Here is a 20,928-nt window from a genome sequence, read left to right as displayed (position 1 = left end):
CCTTGATTATTAAGACGTTATCTACTGTACAGTTATTTATTTTGTGCTAATTTATTACTGCTTTGTCGAGAGAATTGTAATCATTCACATTGGTCCCTGCACCAGTGGAGCTTGCAATCAATACTACACACACTAGTCAGAAGCCTGTTAATCTTCCAGTATGTCTTTAGGGGATACAGTTTATATGCAAACGGACGGGATGCCGGCAGTCGAAATACCAATGGTGAAATCCCTCTGACCAGTGTTATGCTGAAACCGATATCCCGAAGGACATCAGGATAATCCCCCAGGGATGGTTAGGGTTAGGCTTTCGGAAGGGGGGCTTAGGGTTAGGCACCACTGGGGGAAGGTTAGGGTTAGACACCCCCCCGGGAGGGTAAGGTTTAGGCAGCTCCGGGGGTAGGTTAGGGTTTAGGGAACCCCGGGGAGGTTAGGATTAGGCACCACTAAGGGAGGGTTAGGGGGGGAGAGGGGTGGGTTAGAGTACTTACCTGTGCCTGTCGGGATTCTGCACCATTTGGGCTTCCAGTATTTGAACGGGCGGCTATTCAGCTGCCGGCATCTCATACCGATTCCGTCTTTAGAGTGTGGAAGGAAACCTGAACACCCAGAGGAAATTCACACAAACATGGATAGAGCATACAAACTCCTCTCAGAGACTGACCTGGTTGGCCCCAGTGCTGTGAGGCAGCAATGTTAACCCCCTTCAAACTCAAACATCATTGCTCCTCCTCATGGGATAGGAGGTGCTATTTTACCTTACAGCAAATAACAATACATAGAATAGAATAATAAAAACACAAAAGCACATGTTCTTAACAAAAAGACAGAAATGTATAATATATAAAGGTTTACAGACCATAACAAACAATACATATTTTATGAACCAGGCTTGTACAATACCATCCATTAATTTATTATGAACTCTTTTTTTTTTCTTTTAGATGTATTTTGGGTAAATGAATAGAATTACATTATTTCTATTTAATTGCATTTAAGTATGTTGGACTGGATTAAGCATTGTACACTATTCCTTTCTCACGTCGTAAACTAATTAGTCTGTTACAGTATAAGTCAGATTGAAAGAACTGATTTTTATCTATGTGGTACTGGTTACAACAGTTCCCACCAATTCTCTAAGGACGGTTGAGGGGAGCAGAGGTACAGAAAGAAAATATTCTGGTCTTAAAGAGCAATGAGAGGATTGAAATGCAGAAAAGTACAGCAAAAGTGTAACATGACCAGGAACTAAACAGGGAAGACTGTGACTGTAGAAATGAGGGCAGCCTAGGAAATCTTAAGGGGAAGGAACAACACGTCTTATGTAAGGGAGACAGAACGAGACAGGGAGAGTGAAATAAACATATTCAAAAAGAAAAAAGGGGAGGGTAACAGTGACTGGAAGGTACAGAGCCAGGGAGAAGGCAAGGAAAAAGGAACGGAATGGGAAAGGAGGAGCGAAGGAAAGAAAATCAAACAGGAAGCTTTATTCTAAGAGCTACAGAATTCTCACATGCAGAGAGATAGTGAGAGGTGATAATCTAGGGTAGAAATAGGGCAGCAGAATAGTTTATTTGCTTTGTTTTGTCAGGAATTTCAGTACATTGAAGCAAATATAACAAAGGGAGGGAATCTGTAAAGGTTTTCTCATTCTTGGAAACTAGTAGAATTTTTTCTTTCTTATTTTTTTTTTTTCCCCTCTCAACCTGTGTTTGTGTTGATGGGGATCTAGCTGTCTTCTATCATTCGGGAGATGAAGGGATAACCAGCAGCAGAATGCCAGAATTCATTTGGAGATCTGTGTTAATCCTTCAGGCAAGCAGTGCTATATACACCGCAGGTAAGTAATAGCATGCTGGCCACTGAGGTGTTCTTCATTATGAATATTTTATGCTCTCTATTAACAGCCATCGTTAAGTCATGCTTTAAAGATTACTGGGAAAAATCGTAGGAGAAACACAATGGTTGTTTAGCTTCTATTGTATTGGTGGGTTGCTGTATAGATCTGTTTCGTCCTGTCTAAAAGAAGTAGATAGGACACAGTGCACCTGGAGTTTAACTTTCATATTTCAGATTGGAAGTCAGCTGCATGTAGCTAAACCATCTCTGTAATGTGATGATTCACAGGACACGAGGATTTGTATCAGTGCAACATTGCTATTCACGCAGAGGTCTTGTAGAGTGTTTATATATATATATATATATATATGTATATATATATATATATATATATATATATATAAAATTTTTCTTTTAATGCACTTTTTAAAAAAAAAAAGAAGGTATCTATGGCCAGCAGACAAAATCAATTTGGGTGTTTTTGAAACCACAGAGGTCTCTTGTTCTCTATAGATTAGTAAATGCAGTCCAGAGCACCTGCCTGCACTTTTGCTGTCTCTTTTTATTAGGAAAGACATTAGGATATGCCCTTTACAGTGACAAAGTAACAGATACAGTATCACCCTGAAGCTTCTCCAACTACATGCAACAATGAATCCGTAAGATCAGGGCTAACAGTTTATCTCCCTTTAATAAACGATGCTTATAAAAACAGCACATTCCAAAGCTAACTTGGAATCCTGAAATCATTTCAAGTGCTATGGGAAAGTGCATTAATTCCTTCAGTCATTCATATGTAGTGGCACTTGGCAAATTCTTGTGTAAGGTAATTATGACCAGATGAGAATCATTAATGGGCAGCGTAGAATTTTCAACAAATAGTTTATTTAAAATAATGATGTTTATTGATTGGATAATACAGTTCTGCAATGCATCTATTGGAAATGTATAGGAGTAATATTGCCCACCTTCTTAAGAGCACAATTAAAAGTTGAAGGGGATTACTGTATGTAAGTAGCAGATAGCTTTCCATGGAGTGTGTAATATGAAGGGAACTGATTAACACTTCCAGTACTGCAGCACAAAGATTACTTAGTCCAGTAATCAGGCACTTCTTTGTCACCTCCCCTCTCCCATAGTATATGCACATGCCAATAAGTTTGTTTGTTTGTTTGTTTTGGTTTGGGTCCATCAGAGGAGTATTGATGTGTCTAAGTAGTTTCTATATATGTGTGGAATCATAAGGGTTAAAATACACACAAGAGATGGGAATGTGGAAGATGGGAATATTTTCTAGAGACCAATTCTCTTGTGAACTTCATATGTAACTAATGCACGTAGGTAATGGATGGAGAAGACTACATAAAAAGTTACTCTATAACAAGCCTGATGTATCCATTTCAGTTTGTCCAACTTGTATAGTAGGTGTCTTCATTCCTATTATACTGTACTTACATTTTCCCAGTTGTCATTTTGTGCTGTTCTTTAAATATTTAAATTTGTCAAAAATACTGATTTTAGCTGACAAACTAAGAATTATAGTAATATATTTAATATTATTATGTACAAGTTCTCATTTGCTTATCTGTTAGTTGCAACGGATAATAATATACTTAGTTTCCACACAGCAGTATTATTTATGAAAAAGCAATTCCTGGGACTTGAAGTTGACTGTCAGAGTAATCTTTGTTCTAGCTGAGGAAGGGGAAGACCATCTGTTGTAACACATACACTACAGCATTTCAGTTATGATATATTGATCAATAAATATATAGTTAATCCACTTTCACTTGCATTATACTTGCTGCAATCTATACTCATCACCAAAGCCTAAGTATTTTCTCAAAGGGAGTCATGAATCACCATTTAATCTGGCATCACGACAAGCACACACGTACAGTACATATAAATGAGCACACATACAGTCTTTTCTGTACATCAGAAATAGATGATCATAAAGTTCCATTTTTTTGTCACAGAGAAGTGAGTATCCTGCCCTGCATCCATATATCACATGCCAGGCTTTCTTCTTTTAATACACATACAGTATGCTTCATTCCTCTCTGGCTCTGAAGGGGTCCAGGGCACTACTGTGACAGATGACACACACTACATATATGTCATTACTAGCTTATTCCTATTTTTGATACTCAAGGTTAGCTTATAAAATATGCATATCTAATATTATATACAGTTCAGTGTCTTCAGGCATATCTGTGAAAAAAAGTCAGCGGCAAGACTTAACCCCTTAAATGCTTAGCAGATTGTGAGCCAACTGCTAGCATTAATTGCAAGTTGCAAACCCACAGTACTGTACATATAATTTCTCATTAAAAACCCCTGCAGCCTTTTGATGGAATGAGTTCAGAATATTCCTCATAGCACGCACTCCCAGGAGCTCATAATGCTTTGAACGTCTGTATACAAGTAGCATGGTGAATATTCATATAGAACCCAATCAATTATTCACATCAGATTTGCCTATGTTTAGTGAGCAAAATGTATTGAACCTAGACTGGAAAACATCATTGGAAGTAGTTATGACATTATCTTGACATACTTTTGATCTTCAATATCCATTTCCATTCAGTTAATTTTAATAATCATCACATTTATATTTTTATTTTAAGGCAGTAACACTAAAGTTAATGGGGCTGATTCAGGGATGCGTTCAAGGGAATTAAATGTGGATCTTTGTCTGTATGAAGAGAAGTAGAGTCGCTCTCATCCCTTCTCTTGTGAAAGTTGCTGTCCTTGGTACCAACGCAGATTGGAACAAGACCTATACCTGGTGAAAAAGATTTGTCTGAAATAAGATGGATCTCTGCATATGTTTAAAGCAGCTTAGGACTCAGTTGAGTCGCACTGCGCATGCATCAAGTTTCGTTACCAATGTCACTCAGAGTGAGGATTTATTCACAAAGTGATTGACAGGCAGGGACTGTTTGTGGGAGGCAGAGGGGAGGTGGTGACTCAAGCGAAGGTGTGTAGTGACCATCTTTGAGACATGTCTTTGTCTGCGACTGCAGATTCTTCCCCCATAATTTAATTATTAATAATTCTTTTATATATGAAGATGATTAAGTATTTTTTCAAGAGCTCTAGTCTATATAAATGACCAATGTTTGATTGGAAAGCATGCTTCTTCAAACAACCACACGTTTTAATCCAGCAGTAAAATGAAGGCTGTCATTTAGCAGTGAAAACACATGTGCCATTGCAGTAGGTAGGAAAGATGTATGCAAAACTATGTGCACTTACTATACATCCATAAGAGGCTATGAGAGGGGGGACCTGATAGCATTCACAACAGGCTGGCCTGCACCCCATGACACACAGAGTTGGCCACACACCTGTAGTACCCATGCCAGGGCCAGAATAACAATAGGCTGGGTGGAGCTACAAATCTCCCCATAAAAATAGGCCCATCATCATAGCAGTATGAGATGATGATCAGCTTCCTAGCTGGCCATAGTAGTCGGACAGGATGTAGTTATGAGACTGGCGGCTGCGATGCGGTCTCAATACCGACAGGGGAGTCCCGACACGGGACTTAAGATAGGCGTCGAAATACAGATGCCTATCTTAATTCCCGACACCGGAACAAGGACGCCAGCCCGAATGAGGTAAGTCTGGGGCACCCTTATCGTTAGCCGCGCATGGGGTGGGAATTTAGGTTTAAGGAGCGTAGCGGGGTTAGGGTTAGGTTTTGGGCGGGAGGTCAGATTTAGGCACCCGTAGGGGGAAGAATTAGGGTTAGGCACCACTGGGGGGGGTCAGGATTAGGCACTAAGGGGGAAGGTTAGGTTTAGGTGCGAAGGGGGGAGACTTGGGTTTAGGCACTAACGGGGAGGGTTAGGGTGCAGGGTGGGGAGGGTTAGGGTTAGGCTACAAAAAGGGAGGGTTAGGGGGGAGGGGTAAGTACAGTATACTTACCCGACCCCTGTCAGGATACCAATCATCAGTATGCCGCTGTCGGTATTATGACAGGAGGCACCCCAACAACTGGCATTACATACCCATTCCTAGTCGGACATCTATCATAAGTATTAAAATAGTATTTTTAGTCTTCTCACAAAATTATGATTTTTCTCTATTTTTATGTATCTAGTGAGACATTGGGGCTGATAGTATAGGTGTACTCACCCACGCTTCTAAGGCCACACCCAGACAGCACTCATGATATCTCCTCCCCTTCTCAGTATAGGCCCTTGAACATTTTCAGCCCCCGGCCCATGTGGTCCATAATCCCGCCCTGACCCAAGACCAAAAGATGTCCTGCATCCCTGGCGTCCACATATAGATTAGGACACATCTTGTAATGCAAACAACTCAAGAACAGTTCTACTTATGTCAGACAAACCAGTAAGTGTATGCACGCCTGAAAGGATATTTAACCATTAGCAGGTATATTCACTAAAGTGTAGGTTTTTAGAAGTGGAGTTGTTGCCCATAGCAACCAATCAGATTCTACTTATCATTTATCTAGCACCTTCTAGAAGATAATAGCTAGAATCCAATTGGTTACTATGGGCAACAACTGGATTTCTAAAAATCCTGCAATTTAGTAAATATACCCCTAGGTGTATGTATTAGTACTTTTTGCAGAAGAGGCATTACTCCATGTGTAAACAGTCTGATAATATAATGCATTGTAAATATGGTGATTCGGTCGGATACATAGGAGAGAATAATGACTTCTTAACAGATGTGAAAGTCGCATTTACTATATAAAAATAAAAATAATTAAATTCACCACTTCTTCATTCTTTTGTTTATTTAAAAATGAAATGTAATTTATCTTTCCACATTAGTCGATATAAAAAGAACAAATAAGTAATGTGAATAGACATAATACACTATCAATGCTAATGATTTCAGTACAATCTGATGAAGGGAATGGGATTGAAATACCGGCGGCTGAACAGTGAGAATCCGACAGTGAGAGATCCCGACGGGCGTTGGTAAGGGACCCCCGGAGGTCCCTAAACCTAACCCCCCATCCCCAGGCTAAGTGTTATACTTACCCATCAGCGGACGATCAGGATGGCGGGGGTCGGTCCTCCGGCGTCAGGATTAAGATAGGCGTTGGCATTTCGATGCCTATCTTAAGTCCCTTGTCGGGCAGGTCCAGTTGGGATTTAGACCAGCGGCATTGCATCCGCTGGTCTATTAACTACATCCTATGCTGAAGATTACTCCACAATCAGCCAATCAGAAGCAGCTACTGAATATAGTACAGCATATGTTCACATCGGTCCTCCAGCACCCACAAGGAATAAAGGCATATCTGCATCCTCATCTAATTGAGGGGTCTGTGTACTAAGCCTTGGAGAGAGATAAAATGAATGGCGCTATAGTACCAACCAATCAGCTCCTAACTGATATTTTTCAAATACAGCCTGTAAAGTGATAGGAGCTGATTGGTTGGTACTTTATCTTCATTCACTTTATGTCTTTCCAAGGCATAGTACATAGACCCCTTAATCACAATTATGTGTTACCAAAGTTACCTACAGTAGCCTTTCCTCTCACATACCACTTCTTCAGTCGTTAGCACAACGTGAACATGGCTGTTAGTGGGCACAGTACAAAAATTAGCATCTTTCGGCAACAAAAATATATACTTCCTACTCTAAATGAGCCCTGTGATGTTTCCCCACGTGGACGATGGACATAATACATAAAGTGTTCTACACCCCTATTTAGCGGCATAGACCACAGTTTGTATTCACTGGCTCCTTGAAAAGATTCTCCTTGAGGCATCTTTTTGCATCTAATTGGCCCTGTCCCCAAGAAAATAGTGTAAGACTTTAGATGTTATGTTTTAATGGCACTAACTGATATATGTGCCTTTAGGCTTCCATTATCTCATCACCAACACACTCTGCTCCACAAACAGCTTTGCTATCTCTGAAAGATGGCCTTGTGTTGGCCAACTATGCGCACTCCATATAAAATATTATGTACACTTACAGCCAGTGTCAGACAATATCCTGAAGGTATGGCAGATACCTTGAGGTCAGCTGCCTATTCGGTAACAATATAGATTCATAACACTCTAAGCAGTATCTATCACTCTCACTGGGGTTACAATCTCCTCATGTCAGTAGTATACACATTAATAGAAGCAATTATATAGCAATCAATCCTGTTTTAGTGTTCAACAGATACAGTATTTAATATCTAATGTGCCCCAGTTAAGAAGTATCTTTGTGATGAGTTGTTACTATATTGTCTGTTTACTTGTTTTCTTTGATGTATTGTATATTGTATTAAGAATGTACTTTGTAATTTGACCATGGGCCTCATTTACAACATGGCCCAAGCGCACTGCAAAATCATTTCTATTGGATCAGAAGTGTGCAGCTGTCAATGGGAGTGTTTAGAGTGAGGGCATCTCTAGCACAGTACTGAGTAGGCTCAGCAGTGCAAATATTAGATTTCATTTTATTTATTAACATAAGTGAAGAAGAAGCATTTTGTCTACACACAGCCATTTCCACTTTGTAATATGTAAAACGGGCTTGGTTTTGCACCATGACACAGTTTGGGACTCATCCTCTGTTTAATATGCTGCATTTTGTACCTTCCACTTGCGCTTAGGTGGAAAATCAAATTTCTATGTTCAATATACAGTACCCAATTAAATGATATCCAGTGATAATGTTGTGCAAAATCCAATATATGGTAATATATCACACTCACCCAATACTCCGGCAGAGATAGGAAGGAGCAGTACTAATCGTTTGAAAGTAAAGGTATTTAAATGTGATACACGTTTCATCACATACAGGTGCCCTATCTGGTATACATGCATAATGTTGACATTCAGAATGTCGGCATTGAAAGAATGTCGACATGACATACTGTCGACGTTGTGAATGTCGGCAGTCAATTTTTGGATGATTTTATGGTTAGGTTTAGGCTGCGAATAGGGATAGGATCAGGCATACTCATCCGCATGGTTGACATGTGGCCTGTTGAGAATCACAATGTTGACATTCTGCTAATGTCAGCATTATGTCATTTGACATGTCAATCTCCTGTCCATGTCGACATTCTGAATGTCATCATTCAGAACATGTCGACAACATTGGCAAATTCTACCAACATCCATCTCAGTAGGCTGTTTGGCTGAGTTTAAACACGCTGGACATCGCTTGGATTCGTGAGAGTTTTTTCGACCAAACACTCAAATTTAGTAAGAATCGTATTTCGCTGAATCGTGTTTTTCGATGGTCTATGCAATCGTGTTTGATTGTGTACGAGTTCATTCGTATTGGGCTGAAATTTAATAGATCTTCCTGTGAGCAGCATGTTCTGCAGAAGCACTGCACAGATCAGTGTGATGTGTGCAGTGCGTCTGTGTGTTGTAGGTGAAAGAAAGTGTTAAATATTAAGGCAAAAATGGGGTGGGGTCCCTCACCAAAAGCATTAGTAGCCCTGGATCTCTAAGTACGTTCTGGTACAGGAAATTAGGGTAAAAAACCGACATGGGGTTACCATATTTTCCTATAACCCACCTCGGGCTGAACCAGCCAGGGTGGTAATGCCACAACAGGGAGACACACAGCGTGGGTTCCCCATGCCAAAGCATCCACCACTCCCATACTTCCTCAGGGGTAGTCCCATTCAAGGGATGAAATGCATAGGGTTAAAGGTGTCGTACCCTTCTGTCCCACGTCAGGTTTCCACCTATGAGCTCACACCCTTTGGGGTGAATGGTGGTGTACATCTACCTTACCAAGATGTTGGTTATCTGACACCATTGTATTCTGATGGTATATTTCAGGACATTCCCCCCAATCGTAACAGTTCTTCCACATCTTATGAAGAAAAGTCTAATGAATAATTTTCCTGCACTGCTGTGATTCTCCCTAAATTGGAACAAGCATTATTTCCTATAAAGCTCTGGACTGCTAAAAAAATTTATTTTAACTTATTGTTTTTCAATTTTGATTAACGCCCTCGGGTTCTTTATTGTATCTGTGTATTATTTGTTAGGTTCCTGCTGACAGGGATCCTGCTTTGAGGTGCTGCTTGAATTGACCTAGCGCGAAATAAAGTTTTTTTCGTGTGATTAATTATATATATATATATATATATAGATATATATACACAAAGAGAGAGAGAGAGAGAGAGAGAGAGAGAAGCAAGATAGAACATACTGTTTGCAAGGCTTTTAAGTGAAATCCATATGGCCCCAGCACCAACCAGGAAAATTTTTAATATATATGGTATATTAAATCAAGATCTCTCCTGGGCTTATAAAAGGTTCTATCAGGGTTTGCATTGTATTATTTATTGAATATATCAGTACTGAAGTATCTTCACTCACAGCATCCTTTTTATATGTCTTCTGTATCTAAAATAGATTGGTAATGTCTTTCCTTAAAAGCATGTTGTACGAGGAGTAAAGCCATACCTCTTGTTAGTGTGAAGCTGTCAGATGTAGCTTTTCTTGCCATATATTATTATCAATGTATAAGTTATTAAAGACTTGCTCCTGAATATAGAAAGACGGCTGCTGGTTCATTAATCCAATTTGTGGTCTGCAATGCTGGAACGTCCTAAACTATTTTCTGGTGGTCCTTGGCAGCTTTGCAGACTGAGCATATTCACTGTAGCTTGTCTCTCTCCACAGTCCTTGCTTGACAAACCACTTATCATTTTTGTTACCCTGTGATGGACTTTTTTCAATTTCTTTAATGCCTGTTCTATATTTATGAGATATATTACTGTGGTTAGATCATGGTTACTTGTGGCCTTGTGAATTGAAAAAGCTGCTTACTTTTGCACTTTGCCTCCCTGTAATCCCTAACTGGAATACATTCTGCATGTGAAATTTAAGGTGCTTCACTTGAGATATTTAATTGCATGTTACTTTTATATTTTCAAGTCAGTTGTTATAACTTTGACATTTTCATCCGGAGAGAAACATAATGGTGTTTTTATTAATATACAGCGATAAAGTTTCTCTTTTAATCTCAGCCCCTGTTGTCCATTTTATTTTTTATCTCAGCGATAAAAAATAAAATCACCTGCCAATAAAATTTATCAATAAAATGTTGTCAGGACAGGGGAGCGATACTCACTTTTCTTAGTTATTTTGAGGTTTGACCCAGTGCGGTAAGGGTTAATTTACTGTATAATTTTGTTGGGGCAAGTCCCTGGGAATGTGTGCAGGTGTGACCTGGCTGTAAAAACTGTGAAAGACCTGACTAATGCTTGATATATACTAGTCAAGTGGTTCTCAAACTCGGTTCTCAGGACCCCACACAGTTCATGTTTTCCAGGTCACTCAGCAGATGCACAGGTGTAGTCAGTACTCACTGACACATTTTAAAAGATCCACAGGTGGAGCTAATTATTTGACTTGCAATTCTGTGAGGAGACCTGGAAAACATGCACTGTTTGGGGTCCTTAGGACCAAGTTTGAGAAACTGTGTACTAGTCAATTTCTCGGATGATATGCCGTATTGGACCGACATAAAAATTATATTACCCCATTTGTGCCCAATATAATTTAATAAAGTGGCATATAAACAAGTGTGAATAGTGTCTTGAAAGCATTTTCAATGCATGCAAACATTGCATTATCTGTATAAAATTTAACTATATACAAATAACCCCACATCCGTCATTTACTGCTTTATAAATTCAATGAATGTCTTCTTTCCTGCAGTCGATATAAAAATGACAAATTACAAATCTGAGTCAATGGTTGTAACTTGACATAGCCAGAGCACTAATGTAGCGCCAACTGGTGAAATTATCATCCACATGCATGTTGCCAAAGTACTAGCTACGTCGTCTAAGACATATCTACAGAAGAGGCCCGATGTAAATAGGCCACATCTCTAGGGGGCGTGCTACAGTTATGTGCACAATATATGGTCTTACTGTTTTCAACTTACACTTCACAATCCCCCTCCTTTCCTTGTGTAAGGTGCCGCAAGTCACATATATGCACAACTCGTTTAGTACACATTCACAGCATAAAAATGTATATTTTTATGCATTACAATTGGTAAGACGTCTAACTCCTAAATGAGGCCGGATTTTCTTCTCATTCTAAATCGGACCCTTCAGAAGGATGTACTTTTCTGTCTGGTTATCAGTGTTCCAGAGACAGATTAATTAGAGATTAGAATATTGATGTCTGTGATTTTGTGCCCAATGAAGCAGAGAACTGTGATAGGACAGCAATTCTAGCAGGGAAGGTGAAGCTAATTGAGTAAAATAATCTGCCATATATATACAGATGGACTATTTGTAACACATGTAATTTCTGATGCACCTGACTGTACGTAAATGCACCCAATTGAACGCAAAGCCCGGAGATCTGCTTAGCAAGATGAATGCATCTAAAGGGAGTTCAAATTATTACACCATCTCATTGAAGCAGATGATTTGTTGTTTGTGTCTGGATGTTGGCTGGGCTGGCTGCTGAAGTGTTTCACAAGACTTAATTTAGAAGGACAACAGGACTGTATGTCTGTAGGTTCAAGGGTTAGTGAGAATTCATATGCAGAGGTATTTCTCCCCCAATAGCAAGCCTTTTCACCTACAGTAGACTCTATCTATCTATCTATCTATCTATCTATCTATCTATCTATCTATCTATCTATCTATCTATCTATCTATCTATCTATCTATCTACCTAGTTTATGAAAAATCTACAGAATATAATACAAAAAAAAAATTGAAAAGCATTTTAGGAGAAATAAATAAAAAGTTGTTGAAATGAAATGGATATATCGGTTCTAACATGATTATATACTGTAACCTGCACTATTTGAAAAGAGGAGCATTTTGCCAGTGGAGGACTGCTGCCAATTCTAGGCATTTACGCACATACTGTGATAGAAGAGATATATAAATAAACAGAGGTATCCAAATGGTAAAGTATTGTCTGAATGGTGTTCCTTCCAGTACATAGATGTTTCCTTCCAGTACTTACCTGTACCAGACTTGGAATTCATCTAGGATGTATACTGTAGTTTTACCTTGTTATTATGGAACATAAGAAATAAAGGTACTGTAGGAATAAATAATAGTGTTGAAAGATTTTTATTCACAAAACACATTGACACGTACAATAATATTAATTAAAACAAACGCTTATGTGTATATATAGTATATATTAGGGGTGTGCACCGGCCACTTTTCGTGTTTTGTGTTTTGGTTTTGGATCTGGATCTTTCTTCGTGTTTTGGATCTGGATTGGTTTTGCCAAAACCACCCTTCCGTGTTTTGGGTTCTGGGTTTTGTGTTTTGGATCTGTATTTTTTTTTAAAAAAGCATAAAAACAGCTAAAATCACAGAATTTGTTGGTTTCTCTGCTCCTATGCTATTATTAACCTCAATAACCTTAATTTCCACTCATTTCCAGTCTATTCTGAACACCTCACACCTCACAATAGTGTTTTCATGTCCAAAAGGTTGCACCGAGGTAGCTGGATGACTATGCTAAGCGACACGAGTGGGCGGCACAAACACGTGACCCATCTAGGAGTGACACTGCAGTGGCAGACAGGATGGCAGTTAGAAAAACTAGGCCCCAAACTGTACATAATGCAAAGAAAAAAAAGAAGTGCAAGATGGAATTGTCCTTGGGCCCTCCCACCCACCCTTATGTTGTATAAACAGGACATGCACACTTTAACAAATCAATCATTTCAGCGCCAGGGTCTGCCACACAACTGTGGCTGAAATGATTGGTTCGTTTGGGCCCCCACAAAACAAGCTGGCAATTAATGTGTCCCTGCACAAACTGGCTCTACGGAGGCAAGATGTCATCCTCATCCTCCTCATCCACCGATTCCTCACCCTCTTCAGTGTGTACATCCTCATCCTCACAGAGTATTAATTCGTCCCTGCTGGAACCACAGGTCCCTCTGTACGTTCTGGAGGCTGGTCTCCCTGGAAGAGTTGATAATTCATTTTATGAACATCATCTTCTCCACATTTTGTGGAAGCAACCTCCTACGCCTTTCGCTGACAAGGTTCCCGGCTGCACTAAACACTCTTTCGGAGTACACACTGGAGGGGGGGCAACTCAGGTAAAATAGAGCCAGTTTGTACAGGGACCTCCAAATTGCTTCTTTTTCCTGCCAGTACAGGTACGGACTGTCTGACATGCCTACTTGGATGCTGTCACCGATGTAATCCTTTAACAGACAGACGCACGCTTGTCGCTGCTGCTTTGAGGATTCAAGTGCGGCTACAGCCCACACAATTCACAAAGACAGAAAAAAAAAAAGAATATTTTTATTGTTTGTGGAGCACACTTTGAGGGTTACACCACCCTTTAACAGACAGACGCACGCTTGTCGCTGCTGCTTTGAGGATGCAAGTGCGGCTACAGCCCACACAATTCACAAAGACAGAAAAAAGAAGAAGAATATTTTAATTGTTTGTGTAGAACACTTTGAGGTGTCACCACCCTTTAACAGACAGACGCACGCTTGTCGCTGCTGCTTTAAGGATGCAGGTGCGGCTACAGCCCACACATTTCACAAAGACCGAAAAAAAAAAGAACAATATTTTAATTGTTTGTGTAGAACACTTTGAGGTGTCATCACCCTTTAACAGACAGACGCACGCTTGTCGCTGCTGCTTTAAGGATGCAGGTGCGGCTACAGCCCACACAATTCACATAGACAGAAAAAAAAAGAACAATATTTTAATTGTTTCTGTAGCACACTTTGAGGGTGTCACCACCCTTTAACAGACAGACGCACGCTTGTCGCTGCTGCTTTGAGGATGCAAGTGTGGCTACATCGCACACAAGTCACAAACACATTAAAAAAATAGTTTTTTATTTTTTGGAACACTTTGAGAGTTACACCACCCTTTAACAGACAGACGCACGCTTGTCGCTGCTGCTTTAAGGATGCAGGTGCGGCTACAGACCACACATTTCACAAAGACCGAAAAAAAAAGAAAAATATTTTAATTGTTTGTGTAGAACACTTTGAGGGTGTCACCACCCTTTAACAGACAGACGCACGCTTGTCGCTGCTGCTTTAAGGATGCAGGTGCGGCTACAGCACACACATTTCACAAAGACCAAAAAAAAAAGAACAATATTTTAATTGTTTGTGTAGCACACTTTGAGGGTGTCACCACCCTTTAACAGACAGACGCACGCTTGTTGCTGCTGCTTTAAGGATGCAGGTGCGGCTACAGCCCACACAATTCACAAAGACAGAAAAAAGAACAATATTTTAATTGTTTGTGTAGCACACTTTGAGGGTGTCACCACCCTTTAACAGACAGACGCACGCTTGTCGCTGCTGCTTTAAGGATGCAGGTGCGGCTACAGCCCACACAATTCACAAAGACAGAAAAAAGAACAATATTTTAATTGTTTGTGTAGCACACTTTGAGGGTGTCACCACCCTTTAACAGACAGACGCACGCTTGTCGCTGCTGCTTTAAGGATGCAGGTGCGGCTACAGCCCACACAATTCACAAAGACAGAAAAAAGAACAATATTTTAATTGTTTGTGTAGCACACTTTGAGGGTGTCACCACCCTTTAACAGACAGACGCACGCTTGTCGCTGCTGCTTTGAGGATGCAGGTGGAATCTAGACGGGATTTGGAACCGAGGACACACTACCTCCATCAATTGTCTAAATCCCACTGCACTAATGTCGGATACCGGACGCACGTCTAACACCAACATAGCAGTCAAGGCCTCAGTTATACGTTTTGCTTCAGGATGACTGCTGTCGTACTTCATCCTCATCGCTAGGGACTGTTGGAGGGTCAATTGTTTAGTAAAAGTAGTGATGTTCCTACTTCCTCTCTGGGATGATGAACAACTCCCAGCAGCAGCAACAGCACTAGGAGGAAGAGGTTCTTGATCTTTCCCTATTTTATTTTTATCGGAGAAAGTTTGGTCCTCCATTTATGTTATATTGATATATATACGTGTGGCTAAAGCGCACACAAACACAGAAAATATTATTTTATTTTTGCTGGAGAGTAGTGCACTTTGTGGGTTACACCACCCTTTAAGAAATGAGCCAGCCGGCTCTTTACTTATGGGACACAGGCGCACGCTTGGCGCTGCTCCTTTGTTGATGCACGTGCAGCCACAGTGCACACAATTCACAAACACAGAAAATAATTTTTTTTTTGGTTTGGACTGGAGTGTTCTTTCGGGGGTTACAGCACCCTTAACGGTAAAGCCAGACGGCCCTTTACTTATGACACAGGCGCACGCTTGGCACTACTTTGTTGATGCACGTGCGGCTACTGCACACACAATTCACAAACACAGAAAATAATTTTTTTTTAGGTTTGGACTGGAGTGTACTTTCGGGGGTTACAGCACCCTTAACGGTCAAGCCAGCCGGCCCTTTACTTATGACACAGGCGCACGCTTGGCACTACTTTGTTGATGCACGTGCGGCTACTGCGCACACAATTCACAAACACAGAAAATAATTTTTTTTTGGTTTGGACTGGAGTGTACTTTCGGGGGTTACAGCACCCTTAACGGTCAAGCCAGCCGGCCCTTTACTTATGACACAGGCGCACGCTTGGCACTACTTTGTTGATGCACGTGCGGCTACTGCGCACACAATTCACAAACACAGAAAATAATTTTTTTTTTGGTTTGGACTGGAGTGTACTTTCGGGGGTTACAGCACCCTTAACGGTCAAGCCAGCCGGCCCTTTACTTATGACACAGGCGCACGCTTGGCACTACTTTGTTGTTGCACGTGCGGCTACTGCGCACACAATTCAGAAACACAGAAAATAATTTTTTTTTTGGTTTGGACTGGAGTGTACTTTCGGGGGTTACAGCACCCTTAACGGTCAAGCCAGCCGGCCCTTTACTTATGACACAGGCGCACGCTTGGCACTACTTTGTTGATGCACGTGCGGCTACTGCGCACACAATTCACAAACACAGAAAATAATTTTTTTTTGGTTTGGACTGGAGTGTACTTTCGGGGGTTACAGCACCCTTTAACGGTCAAGCCAGCCGGCCCTTTACTTATGACACAGGCGCACGCTTGGCACTACTTTGTTGATGCACGTGCGGCTACTGCGCACACAATTCACAAACACAGAAAATATATTATTTTTTTAGCACTTGGGGGGAGCACCCCTGATGGACAGAGCACCCCCTGGACAACACTACAGCACTCCTTTAGGACTGGGACACTGCACAGGACTTTGGAGTGGACACAGCCCCTATGGAGAACTGACTGCACAACACAGTCCAGCCAGCCCCTATGGACTTTGAAGTAGTGGACACAGCCCCTATTAACAACAGCAGCACAGCACAACACAGCCAGCCCCTATGGACTTTGAAGTAGTGGACAACAGCAGCACTACACTACACTACACTACACTACACAGCCCTAACTCCCACCCTCCCTCTTCACTGTCCACAGCCGAGTGAGAAAATGGCGCCGACGCGGGTACCTTATATAGGATCCAAAACCCGCGAGACTCGGAAGGCGGGATGATGACGTTTTGCCTCGATTTCAGATCCGAGTCAGGCGGGAAAAGTCGAGCCTGATTCGGATCGGACTCGGATCGGGGGGGCTCGGGGGGGTTCGGATTTCAGAAATCCGAACCCGCTCACCCCTAGTATATATATATATATATATATATATATACATATATACAAATGACGGTAAAAGTCTTGCACTCTATAGCAGTATATCAACTTGCTCCGGTGCCCTCTGAATAAACGAGTACAAACAAACAGCAAGCAGTGGCACTCGGAGTCATCCAACGGCAGAAAAAGTATTTACTGTGAACAAATCACATTACCAACGTTTCGGGACAAACAAGCCCCTTTGTCAAGGTGAATGAAACAGTGTGTGTAAAGAACCTTACCTTAAATAGAGGAAGAAGAGAAACACCCGCCCTATGTTTGCGGCTGGACGCTGTCCGGGACTGACCGCGTGACCGCCCCATCCCGCAGAGATGACGTCAGAGTGTCAGGCGTCGATTGGTGGTCATGACAACGATTTAGCGTGGCAGATAGCCCTACATCGCTTTAGCCGCAAACTCCGATTACAGGAATTTTTTCAACACAATGAATCAACGGATCCCCCACCTTTACATCACGAGTTCATCAAGAAGAGGTCTAAATCCTCATTTGACCCCACCTCTCTGAACCCCTCCTTCACACGCCTTTTAGATGATTCTATCACCAGATATACGCAAGCGTCCCAAGTTAGACATCATAATCTAAATAAGGAGGAGTGGCGCACTTTGAAAGCGATCGGTGACTACAGGGATGTGGTGATCCGCCCCGCCGATAAGGGGGGCGGTATAGTTATCCAGGATCTTACCGACTACAGGGATGAAATTTACCGTCAATTGGCCGATAATAACACATATCAGATACTTTCGTCTGATCCCACCTCCGATTTTAAACAGGAACTGGACGCCTTACTCATTAAGGCTGAGCAAGAAAACCTTATCACTGAGCACTTGCTCAAGGCTCTTACACAAAAACACCCTGTGGGTCCTATTCTGTTCACAGTACCTAAGATCCACAAGTGCACCCCAACAAACCGCCAGGCCGTCCGATCATTTCGGCTAGAAATTCAATCTACCAACCAGTGTCACAGTTTTTGGACAGTATGTTGCAGCCTCTTATTACCATTGAATTCGCTGCTATGAATTCTCCAATTGGATCCCTCCCAGCATGCCCCGCGGCCGCCGCGTCACTCTGCGCATGCGCAGTTGGACTCCCGTGTCATAAACCTGGAAGTCCACGAGGCGGCACAGATCGCAAAGGACAGCTCTTATCGGAAGAGCTGTCTTTTGCTGTACTGATCGCATATGTTAGTGCATATTCGATCAGTAGAAATGCGATGTCCGGCGGTAAGTGTTACAAATCAATCTCTGCCACTTGAAATTCCAGTACAGAAGGGGGACATAAATAAAAATGTCAGCAGACATAATGATAGAGGGGCAGCACAGACGGTGTAATGGTTAGCATTACTGCCTCACAGCACTGAGGTCATGGGTTAAATTCCCACTACGGACCTAATTGTGTGGAGTTTGTATATTCTCCCTGTGCTTGCGTGGGTTTCCTCCGGGTACTCCAGTTTCCTCCTACACTCCAAAAATATACTGGTAGGTTAATTGATGCCCAATAAAAATTATCCCTAGTGTGTAAGTATGTGTGTGCACATGTGATAGGGAACATTGGGCCTGATTCAGAGCCGGACGCTCTGACCAGAGTGCTCGCTCTGAATCAGGGCCCTCCTCCATTAAAATGGAGCGTCCTCCTGGACGCTCGTATAGCTGTGGGTCACCACCCACAGCATATACGAGCGACCAAAAAGATGGTCGCGATGGTCTTGACCATCGCGACCATCGGACTTGCGACGGAGACCCTGCGGTAGGGTCTCCCTGCCACAAGCCCTGGAGTGATTTTGGCTCTATCAGAGCCAAAATCACTCCCACTGACATCACTAGTGATGTCAGTGGGGCCGGCTTCAGACGGTAGGCGTTCCCATGGGAACGCCTCCGTCTGGCAGGCACGCCCACCAAAGGGGGCGTGCTGTCAATCAACATCGACAGCACGCCCCCTTTGGTGCGAGACCCGGAGCGACAGCTTGGCTGTCGCAGTCCGGGTCTCGCGCATGCGCACGACGGAGCTCCCTCCGTCGTGCGCATGCGCAGTGGGGAACATCGACCCACTTGCGAGCGTACTGCCGCTTGCGAGTGGGTCTGAATGACCCCCATAGAGTGTAAGCTCCACTGGGGCAGGGACTGATGTGAATGGACAAATATTCTCTCTATAAAGCACTGCAGAATATGTATGCGCTATATAACTAGTAATAAATAAATAAATAGAGGGGTCTATTTACTAAGCCTTGGATGGAGATAAAGTGAACAGAGATAAGGTACCAGCCACTCAGCTCCTAACTGCCATGTCACAGGCTGTGTTTAAAGAATGACAGTTAGGAGCTGATTGGCTGGTAACATCTCCGTTCACTTTATCTCCATCCAAGGCTTATTAAATAGACCCCCATAATGACAAGTAGTTTTCTGTCCAGTCAGGAGCTTCATTCAGCGCAAACACAAGCAAACATGCTCAATATGTATCTCCACTGATTCACAGCAAAAGTTTACCCTCATCCTTCTGTATACATGCTTAGGAATCAACTTGGATCCTAATTTATTATCAATTCCAGAAACATAGCTACTAAGCATAATATACTTGAACCAAGAAAAGCCTAAAGTCTAACATTCAATGGAAGCTACATTAAAAATGTTTTTATTGTAGGACCATATTGCATTCTGGCTTACTGTGTATATAACTATATTCCTGTCTGACACCATAAACACACTTGAATTCCCTGAAAGGCCAATATGTAATCAATGTAGGCATATAACCCTGATGGGTCTTTCGTAAATATCTGAATCAGAGTAAATAAAATCAGTTTATTATGAAAACATTTTACAATTTAAAAGGTTCGGAAGCTTTGGGCTATTGGAAGGCATTGTCATTGCATTTCATCAACTGGGCAACATTCCTCACTCAATACTGTGTAGAAAACCTTAAGGGGTATATTACTGAAGTTCAGGTTTATAAAAGTGGAGGTGTTGCCTATAGCAACCAATCAGATTCTACTAATTTATCTAGCACCTTCTAGAAGATAATAGCGAGAATCTGATTGGTTGCTATGGACAACTCCTACACTTTTAGAAACTTGCACTTTAGTTAATATACCCCTGAGACTGATTGCTGGGGCAACATTAATATTTTCACCTCAGTGAGTCTCAACTTAGGTTATGCTTTTTACTTATGACAAACCCACTGTTTGAGTTCAAGCAACGAGCCTGCTGAAATCTTGAAAGCAACACATGTGACAATTAGCGTGTCCCTGGGTGAAAAAAGTTCTTGGTTGACCAATAAATAAACATGCCAAAGTCTAGCAAGTGTGTATTCCAACTTGTCATGCTGCACTCCCTTGTGGCCATTCTCTGGGGGGAATTAAATCAGAAGTGATGGTCACGAAGTGCCATTGGGTTGGCGTGTGAATAGCCGAAACAGCAGCAGTACCACCCATAGAGGGGAAAGGAA

The 20,928-nt window shown here is 41.7% G+C and overlaps 1 protein-coding gene across 1 annotated transcript in view; it reads left to right on the top strand.

Annotated features, from left to right (window-relative positions):
• The first annotated feature begins 1,776 nt into the window (after window positions 1-1,776).
• The window catches only part of CA11 (carbonic anhydrase 11 (inactive)), a 371,774-nt gene continuing 352,622 nt past the window's right edge, over window positions 1,777-20,928 (top strand). Inside the window, exon 1 of the mRNA XM_088444469.1 lies at window positions 1,777-1,840. Within this exon, the coding sequence (XP_088300595.1) occupies window positions 1,777-1,840 (64 nt within the window). The remainder of the gene's footprint in view (window positions 1,841-20,928) is intronic.

Source organism: Taudactylus pleione, unplaced genomic scaffold, assembly GCF_031769625.1.
Source record: "Taudactylus pleione unplaced genomic scaffold, aTauple2 ptg000366l, whole genome shotgun sequence".
In the NCBI taxonomy this organism is placed as follows: domain Eukaryota; kingdom Metazoa; phylum Chordata; class Amphibia; order Anura; family Myobatrachidae; genus Taudactylus; species Taudactylus pleione.
This window is presented reverse-complemented; position numbering and strand designations above follow the sequence as displayed.